The sequence below is a fragment of the Mchenga conophoros genome, linkage group LG1 (assembly GCF_057382185.1).
Source record: "Mchenga conophoros isolate Kocher_MC1m ecotype Shallow Benthic linkage group LG1, M_conophoros_male_GT1.1, whole genome shotgun sequence".
Lineage (NCBI taxonomy): Eukaryota > Metazoa > Chordata > Actinopteri > Cichliformes > Cichlidae > Mchenga > Mchenga conophoros.
The window spans coordinates 42,282,276-42,292,588 of NC_140526.1; the positions used below are offsets into that span (position 1 = coordinate 42,282,276).

The window sequence follows — 10,313 nt, forward strand, 5'->3', positions numbered from 1 at the left end:
TTGAACTCCATGTAAGTTCTCCCCAGCAGTAGTAAATGAACAACTTTTATGAAAACACTTAAAGTTACTCACCAACACACAAAACATTCATCTTTGCTACATTAGGCTAAATTACAAGCACCGAATTATACTAAAACAGCCGTTTGGGAGCTTTAAGATTTGGCTCTTTTGTGGGAGCTGAAACTTTGAAAAGAGCTCAAACAGGCTGCTGAGAAACTGCTTCATTGGTTTCTATGCGTTTGTCAAAGCAAAAAATAAAATCAAAGAAACTCATACCGTCTGAGAACACTTTCCCTCCTACCCTGGGGGTGGCACTGCCGCCGGGTTCAGAGTTCAGTCAGATAACAATTTCCGGCGAGTTAGCCGGAAGTTGGAGCAATGGCCGACGTGAGAATGGACGATGACCTGTTTGATAGCATTGTGTTTGCAGAAGAAAGGTGGGTTTAGTGAATAGATGCTGCTTCCTGTAGCAGTCTGAAGCTCAGTTTCGTTGTTTCACAGGTTCCGAGATGAAGGCTACCGGGAAGGTTTTAAGAGGGGGACCCGCCGAGGGCTTCAGGACGGCCGCAGACACGGAGCTAATCACGGGGCCCGGCTGTCCTGCGAGGTGAGGACAGGACCCTTAACTGCGTGATTCAACGTGAACCTCCGGGTGCTCAGAGAGGTTTACTGTCTGTTGTCTCTGACAGATGTCCTTCTATTACGGCTTTGCAATCACGTGGAAATGTGTCCTCCAAAACAACATAGATGGCAAATCAAGGTAGGACCGCCTTAAACACGATCCTCCAGCCGTTCCCGTGCTGCTGTTCATCGCCACAGCTCAGCTAGTACAGGCGCTCTGCGTCTGTGAAACTCTGTGATCGCCATGTTAATCCCGAATAACACAGCACCGTGATGAAGTGCTAGTTACAGAGTGGACTGAAACCTGTTCAGGATCCGTGTATCGGGCTCTGTTGAGCAGGTGTAGTTACAGGAGATAGTTCGCATTGTTTCTCTCTGATGCTGCTGTGAGTGTTAGTGCTCTTTTTAATGCTCCGGAGGCAGTGTGGCAAATGTCAACGCTAGACTCAAATATCCCTAGAAAATACAAAATGCATTTTTTACAGGACAAATCCAAACCTACATGGCCCGATGTGACAAAACGATTCCTCCTAAGCTTAAAAGTAGGTTTTGCCAGTTTGCAATGAATCGTTTGCAGTATAACTGGCAGTGAGTCTGGCACGTTGCTGTGAAGGAGTTTCAGCCTAATCTTTGTAGAACTGTAGAATGAACAGCCTGTTTAAAGTCGTGACAAAGCATCTTAATCTGATTTAAGTCACATTTTGACTAGGCCACTCCAAAACCGTTCAGTGGTGGACTTGCTGCTGTGTTTGGCATTATTTGGCATTGTCCTTTAGGAGTTTCTGGTAGAGAACAGAGTTCAGGCCTCGATTTTTATCCAGGTCCTAAAGCAGCCCCAGCCTGCCACACTACCAACACCATGTTTGACTCATGTTCTTTTTATGAAATGAAATCATCATTTACAAACTGCGTTTTGTATTTATTTTAAGCATTTACTGCTCCACTCCTTAGGAAAGAAGTTATTTGTTTCACCTGGTCATCACTCTTAGCTGCAGTGTGTGGAATTGTTACAGCTATGTCAATCCAACTTGTGTGCCATCAGAAAGCGTGTGAAAGCACTGGACGCCCTCCTTGGAATGATCCAAAGCTCTCCTCTTGACGATCCGCAGTCTCAGAAGCTACAGGATGACATGGACAAGCTTCGAGCTAAGTTCAGACAGGTACTTGATTTCTTGTTTTAATCGGAGCGGAATGAAGGTTTTTGTGGAGCCAGTGACATGATATGAAATCAGACTTTGCTACTGTCACTCACTGGTTTGTGGATGATCGTTTTAAAGCCTTGAGTCTGAGATTTTGGTTTTTCTCTATTTGGACAAAAAAAGAGGGTTTTTTTCTTCTTTTTTTTTTGAATCAGCTAGCTATTGGGCTTGCTAGCTAGCCTGGCTAGCTGCAGTTTGCTGAGCAGTTGCACTGTGCAGTAGGGCTGCTCGATTATGGCAAAAATGATAATCACGATTATTTTCACTGAAATTGAGATCTCGATTATTTGACGATATTTATTTAACCCTTACGACCTACTATAGAACCAAGTCCGCCAGAGCTTATATTACTTTTTTACATGCTGTAGTGCCATTTGTGGGAGCATTTCAAGTTGCTATACAACTGATATAGCCCATATTTTAATAATATGTATGCATTAAGTCCATAGTAACTACATACATTGGGGCGACCGTGGCTCAGGGGGTTGGGACGCGTATCTGTAACCGGAAGGTCGCCGGTTCGATCCCCGGGCTCTCTGTCCTGGTCGTTGTGTCCTTGGGCAAGACACTTCACCTACCGCCTACTGGTGTTGGCCAGAGGGGTCGATGGCGCGACATGGCAGCCTCGCTTCTGTCAGTCTGCCCCAGGGCAGCTGTGGCTACAACTGTAGCTGCCTCCACCAGTGTGTGAATGTGAGAGTGAATGAATAGTGGTATTGTAAAGCGCTTTGGGTGCCTTGAAAAGCGCTATATAAATCCAATCCATTATTATTATTATTATTATTATTATTAATTGCAAAAAAAGTGCAATAAATTACAAAAAAATTGAAAATTGCTTTTGTTTTGTTTACATATATTTCTACTTGGAGAAATTTAAGAGGTTTATCCCTCAAAACTTTAAATACAAAAAAGTTGCAAAAAATAGTTTACAACAACAGGAAATTTATTTTGAGTGCCTTCATAGTTTTATTTATTTTTATATACTGCAGGAAAAACAAAAAACAATCCTATGATGCAAATTTGCAAAGAAAACAGCATCAAAATAAACTACCGTATTTTCACGACCATAAGGCGCATTGTGCTAAAAGGCGCAGTCTCAGTTATGTGTGCCATTACTGTATTTAACACACACATAAGGCGCACTGGATCATAGGGCGCATACAAGTACCGTATGCGTATTTAAAAATAAAGCGGGAGCAAACCTGAGTTCGGTACCTTACTCACATTTTTATTACCAGTAATCGTCATCATCAACAACACACAAGCATACAAGTGTGCGTATTTAAAAATAAAGCAGGAGCAAAACGAAGTTTGGTACTCACATTTTTATCATCAATCAAACCCATCGAAGTCCTCATCCTCTGTGTCTGAATTGAACAGCTGCGCTAAATCTCCATCAAACATGCCAGGTTCACTGTCTTCACCGTCAGAGTCACTTTCCGTGCCGTGCCTTGGAAATGATGCCGACTTTTGCGAAAGCTCGAACAACAGTGCCAGCAGACATGTTAGCCCAAGCATCTACAATCCATTCGCAAATTGTGGCGTAACTCGCCCGGCGTTGCCATCCACTCTTAGTGAAACTGTGGTCTCCACCGGTCATCCATCGCTCCCAGGCCGCTCGCAGCCTTACTTTGAATGGCCGGTTCACACCGATGTCCAGCGGTTGGAGTTCCTTTGTCAGGCCTCCCGGAATGACAGCAAGCTCACAGTTCATTTGCTTCACAAGTTTTTTCACATCGGCTGTGAGATGCATAGAGTCACAGATCAACAGCGATGGTGATGCGTGGAAAAAACCACCTGGTCTCCTTACATACACCTCCCTCAGCCACTCTTTCATCATTTCCTCATCCATCCAGCCCTTTTCATTTGCCTTAATGATGATTCCTGCTGGAAACTTCTCTTTAGGCAAAGTCTTTCTCTTAAAAATCACCATAGGCGGCAGTTTCTGTCCATTAGCATGGCAGCCAAGCACAACAGTAAAAGAAGACTTTTCATACCCCGTTGTGCGTATCGCTACCGTGCTGGTCCCCTTCTTCTCCACAGTGTGACTCACCGGGATGTCAAAAGTGAGCGGGACCTCGTCCATGTTAGTGATGTGGCTGGGCTGGATGTTTTTGTCGCCGATGTGTTTGCTGCAGTAGGAGCGGAAGATGGCCAGCTTTTCCTTATAATCCGCTGGAAGTTGCTGCGCTACCGTAGTCCTGGTCCGGATGGAAAAATGGCACCGTTTCATAAAACGAAAGCACCAAGACGGACCTCCTTGGAAATGTTCAATGTTCATCTCTTCAGCTAGTGAAACTGCTTTTAGCCGAATGGTGACCGTCGAAACGCTTCTCCCGCTCGCTCTTTGCTCGATGATCCACCGCTCGAGTCTTTCCTCCAACTCGAGCCACCTCGCCTTATGTCCGCGGAAACTCAACTGCGTTTTCTTGACCTGCCGGAGCTTGTTTTCCAGCTTCCTCCATTTGCGAACCATCGATTCGTTAATCTTAAATTCTCTCGCCGCTGCTCGATTTCCATGTTCCTCCGCGTAGCTGATGGCCTTCAGTTTAAACTGTGCTTCGTAAGCGTGTCTCTTTGCCATTTTCATGGTTGTTAAAACAACGATGTCCTGCATAATGCACATACCTGTTCTTTTATACAGGTATGTGTGATAAAGTCAACGCATACACTTCACCCTTTAACGTTCTCATGGTGTTCTCTACTACGTCCTCCTTACAACACATAGGGCGCACTGCGCTATAGGGCGCGCCGCACTTTTTGAAGAAAATCTAAGACTTTTAAGTGCGCCTTATGGTTGTGAAAATACGGTATTTCCAGCAGTGCAATTCGACTTCTCAGCATCCCAGCAACTATTCAGAAAAGCATAAAGTCAGACATGACTTATAAAAACACCAGTATAGGCTCTTAAGGCCTACAAGTAAAAAAACTACATTTTCTGCGAAAGTGACGTCACTTCCGGTTTAGGGCAGGAAATGGCGGACATGCGATCGTTCGCGCTGACGTCTGTTTCACTGTGGGAAGTGTTACGAACAGCTGATCGGATCGGCAAAGCGTGTTTCTGGAATATTATGTTTTTGTTCCTGCAAGAGCTTTTTATGCAGTTTTTGCAAAGCTATATGTGGAAGGAAACCGTGACCGAGGACAAGCTGATGGCATCAGATGTAAGTACAACTCCTCCGGTTTCTTATGCAAAACAAATTATTGCGCTAGCTTACACGGTTCCGGTTCTACAGGGATTTAAAAATACACTCAACAAAAATATAAACGCAACACCTTTGTTACTGCTCCCATTCCCCATGGGATGGACGTAGAGACCTAAAATTCATTCCAGATACACAATATAACCATCCCTCCCAAACAGTGGTCACAAATCAGTCCAAATGTGTGGTAGTGGGCACATCTGCTATATTGAGATAATCCATCCCACCTCACAGGTGTGCCACATCAGGATGCTGATCTGACACCATGAGTAGTGCACAGGTGTACCTCAGACTGCCCACAACAAAAGGCCACCCTGGAATGTGCAGTTTTGTCTCATAGCAAAATGCCACAGATGCCACAAGCAATGAGGGAGCGTGCAATTGGCATGCTGACAGCAGGAATGTCAACCAGATCTGTTGCCCGTGCATTGAATGTTCATTTCTCAACCATAAGCCGTCTCCACAGGCGTTTCAGAGAATATGGCAGCACATCCAACCGGCCTCACAACCGCAGACCTCGTGTAACCACACCAGCCCAGGACCTCCACATCCAGCAGGTTCACCTCCAAGATCGTCTGAGACCAGCCACCCAGACAGCTGCTGGAACAATTGGTTTGCACAACCAAACAATTTCTGCACAAACTGTCAGAAACCGTCTCAGGGATGCTCAACTGCATGCCCGTCGTCTAGGGCTGAACGATTATGGAAAATAATCTAATTGCGATTTTTTTTTGCCCCAATATTGCGATTGCGATGCGATATGCGATTATTTTTTAAGGTCTTTGTCTTCTGTATTATTAAACAAAGACAAGCAATACATCATATAGTATGGCCAATACTATATTACATTAATTTTAAACTGTTCTTTCCTGGAAGACAGACCTCTGTTATGATGACATGAGGTGATGCATGAATTGATGACTGACATTTTTATTTAACTTCTTCAATCACAACAGTATATTTGAACATACACAATAGTTTATTTTTAGCTTACAAACATCTGAGCATAAAGTGCTGACAAGGAACCCTGGTGTAAACATTAAAATGAAAGTCAGTGCAATGTGCAGATTGCAGAAATATACATAAACAAAATCAGTGGCTTTACCACACTCAGTTTTTCGACATCTGTGAACTACTAGACAGTCATTCAATTAAAAAATAATATTAAATAAATAAAACTAATAAATAAAAAATACACACATCTTACTGATCTCTGCAGTCAGTAACATTACACATAAAGTGCAAACATAATAGCAATTGTATAAACAACACACAAACACGCCTTTAAAGTTTAAAGGCGTGAAATTGGACGGTCTAGTTCTGATTAGCGTCACCGCTGTCTCGGTGGAGTTTAATAAACTCGGCCGTCTGCTTCTTGCTATCTAAAATATAACCAGACACTGGCGTAAATTCTCGACTGTCTCATACTTCTGTTTAATCAGTTTTCTGTTTGACGTTTAGTCAGCTGTGTGAAAACCAAGGAGGAACCCACCCGGGGGATTAATAAAGTTTTATTTTATCTAATCTAATAACTTTAATCTCAGCCAAACCGATTTACTCACGAACAAACAAAACACTGAAAAAAGCCCAACAATAACATTTTTAGGTTGTCTAAGTGACTTATATATTACGTTTAACCCGAGCAGCGAAACTCCGCGGTGATCTGAAAATGATGTGCCGGGAGTTGTGCCGTTCTCGGCCGCATCAGTAACCCTCGAGCTCCCGGCTAGCTGTCGAGCTGGTGGGTAGCAGACGCCTCTGAAAACGTCGAAGCACTTTTGCAAATATGGGATATCTTGATAAACCCAGCAGATATTTGATGTTTACACAACTACTTTCTCGCCTGAAAATATGTTAAAAGTTTATTTTGTGACCCAGAAAGATTAGTATGAGTAATTTTAAAACTTAGTAGCGGCCGCCATTGTTGGAAACTGGAGTTTGGCTGGGCCGCGCTATGACTTCTGGGATATGGTGGGCCACGAAGGACACACCCGACCCATCCTTCAAATTCGGGGAAAAGGAGGACGCATTTGTCGGCTACATTCGGAGGAGTCTACGAATTTGGACAGCCTTCGGCGCGTTGCTGTGACGTAATCGGTCTACAAATGCGGCCTCAGGAGGATGCAGCCCATGAATTTGGACATGTCCAGAGTATAATCGCAGCCTTTGTGGTTAGAAAATTGCACTTGATCATGTCGCGATATTATCGCAAATGCGATATATCGTTCAGTCCTACCGTCGTCCTCATCGGGGTCTTGACCTGACTCCAGCTCGTCGCCGTAACAGACTTCTGTGGGCAAATGCTCACATTCGATGGCGTCTGGCACGTTGGAGAGGTGTGCGCTTCACGGATGAATCATGGTTCACATTGTTCAGGGCAGATGGCAGCTGAGAATGTCCCAGTTCTTGCATGGCCAGCATACTCACCGGACATGTCACCCATTGAGCATGTTCGGGATGTGCTTGACCGGCGTATACGACAGCGTGTACCAGTTCCCACGAATATCCAACAACCTCGCACAGCCACTGAAGTGGAGTGGACCAACATTCCACAGGCCACAATTGACAATCTGATAGACTCCATGCGACGATGTGTTGCACTGCATGAGGCAAATGGTGGTCACACCAGATACTGACCGGTTCTGGGTCCCCAGACCCCCAATAGTGCAAAAAACTGCACATTCCAGGGTGGCCTTTTGTTGTGGGCAGTCTGAGGTACACCTGTGCACTACTCATGATGTCAGATCAGCATCCTGATGTGGCACACCTGTGAGGTGGGATGGATTATCTCAATATAGCAGATGTGCCCACTACCACACATTTGGACTGATTTGTGACCACTGTTTGGGAGGGATGGTTATATTGTGTATCTGGAATGAATTTTAGGTCTCTACGTCCATCCCATGGGGAATGGGAGCAGTAACAAAGGTGTTGCGTTTATATTTTTGCTGAGTGTAGTTACACAAAACGGAGCGTGCTGCTCTGACCGGCTTTAAAGGGTTAACAATGACTTTAAAAAATAATATAAAATAGTGTGCAACACCACTGAAGTTTTTTTACCTCTCTTTTCAACCAACAGCAGTCACTCTCCTCTCCAAATAACTTCTGCTTAGCTTTCCGAGCTTCCCTCGGGTCCTCTTAATCAGCAGTCTCCAACCTTTTTTGCGCCACGGACGGTTTATGCCCGACAATATTTTCACGGACCGGCCTTTAAAGTGTCACGGATAAATGAGGGAGGGGCTAATAATCGGCTCCGTCATTTTTAATGATCGTTGAAAGCCCAGATCGTAATCGTGATTAAAATTCGATAAATTGAGCAGCCCTACTGTGCAGCACAGTTCTTGGTTAATTAAAGATACCTCTGGTGTAGTTTCTCAGCTGTCTCCTCGTTTCCCTCTGTGTGTATAGCAGATGAGGCTACAGTGTCACCTGATTCAGTGTTTTCCATATTTTCTTCACTGCTTTTTTGTTGCTGCTGTGCAGGTCTGCTCTATGCTCAGTGTCCCAGCTGACTTCAAGGATTACATCAGCGTGGCTGAAGGCACTTCATTCTAAGTCTGTCTTGATGGTGAACCAGAGCCGACCCAGCGCCCAGACACAAGGTGGAAGCTGATTTGATGTCAGCCTTGAATGCCCCAGCAGATATGGTCTGCAGTGGATTCATCTGAATGCTGGGAGTGTGAGACAGTGACAATCAGACAAGAATTGTGTGATCTTTGATGATGTAGAAAATGTACTGTCACTACAGACCCAGAAACAGGAATTTGATTGATTGATTTCCTACAAATTGATTTATTGCAGTTTTTTAGTTGACTACAGAACTAAACATCAGGACAGTAAGGCGGTGAAAGTTGTGTCCTTAAACATGTAACATTAGATTTGATGAAATAAATAAGATTCTTTTAACTAGATGGTTGCTCCAAGCCCGACCTTCCCAAAGTGTGGCGCCCGCCCCCTAGGCGGGGCCAGAGCCATTGCAGGGGGGGCGCGGTATGAAAAGGGGGGAAAACAACGCTTGGACACTGCCAGCACGGGGCGCCCACACAAACGCAAAGCAGGAGATGAAGCGTCGCTGAATATGTTTCCAAACCAACTTCATTCTAAGACAAAGACTAGAAAATATGGTGAAGCAAATCTGCCCTTTGGCTTCACCTGCACAGGTGCAGAGGTAGGTCTCCCTGCAGGGTTGGTTTCCGCTGTTTAAATCACAGACAAACAGGATCCAACAGCTGTTTAATGTTTTTGAACCCATTTTGCACAGAGAGGCATTTTTTGAAAAATGTATTGATAACAATGTTGAACATTATTACACAGGAAAAACAACTACATGTAAAATAATGACACCGTGACGCCTCTGCCTTTGTAAACAGAGGGACAGTAACTGCGTGTAAAACCTGCAGACAGTCAGATTAACAGTATTTCGTCTCTATCATTCTGCAATTCATCTCATGTAAACAATAACGTGGCCACAGCGTGACGTGAAAAAGGCGCATACCTTTGACGCTGCGTGACCAACTCTGTATTCCTCGTCCACACGGAAACGCAAAAAAGGAGTTTTAAAAAATCTCAGTTTTGAGTCGAAACGCCGTTTACGTGGACGAAACAGCTGCGTGTTCAAAATCACCCGTGTAGGTGCGGACGCAGCGTAAACGAGTTAGTAGTTTATTTTATTACTACCTGTAATTTATTGCTGTTTACTTGTATTTGCTTAACTGTTTACTAAATGTTTGAGGTGTGAAATAAACAGCAATGGAGCAAAATATGGGCGCGTGTGGTTGGAGGGTGTGCGTGTGCGCGGTTGATGAAGGTGATAAAGTACATTAAGGTGAGGTTTTGAGGGTGGAACATTCTGTTGAGGAAATCGGATGAATTCACAGATAAATTGTACATCAGTGTTAAGATCAGCTTGGCCTTCAGTATGTGTTTTTTAATAACTGTTCTTACAGTTTTTGGACCACGGCCTTCACTGAATGAAAGTGCCCGCTGCAGCGTGTCGGTGTCAGCACGCTACAGTTGTTTAGAAAGGAGGAGCATAGAGGGTATGTTACTGAAGTAAATACAGTGGAACCCCGACTTACAAATACCCCATTTAACGAAAAATTCACGTTACGAAGGCACTGAACGGCAATATTTCTGCCCGTGTTACAGCAAAATACCCGCGTAACGAAATCCGCTGGCTCTGATTGGCTGAGCCCAGAATGCCTACAATGCCTTCCGAATCATGTGACAACCTCTTGGCTTTCGTACTTGCGCTTCGCTGTTCCACTTGAACCACGTATTGTTGTTGTTT

At 44.3% G+C, this 10,313-nt stretch overlaps 1 protein-coding gene across 1 annotated transcript; it reads left to right on the forward strand.

The window, feature by feature from the left end:
- The first annotated feature begins 286 nt into the window (after positions 1-286).
- lto1 (LTO1 maturation factor of ABCE1) lies at positions 287-9,785 on the forward strand. Its single transcript, XM_085278997.1, has 5 exons — positions 287-437; positions 502-607; positions 690-760; positions 1,664-1,781; positions 8,507-9,785. Exons 1-5 carry the CDS (start codon positions 379-381, stop codon positions 8,576-8,578), a joined length of 426 nt encoding a protein of 141 aa, XP_085135123.1. The 5' UTR covers positions 287-378; the 3' UTR covers positions 8,579-9,785.
- Positions 9,786-10,313: the final 528 nt, after the last annotated feature.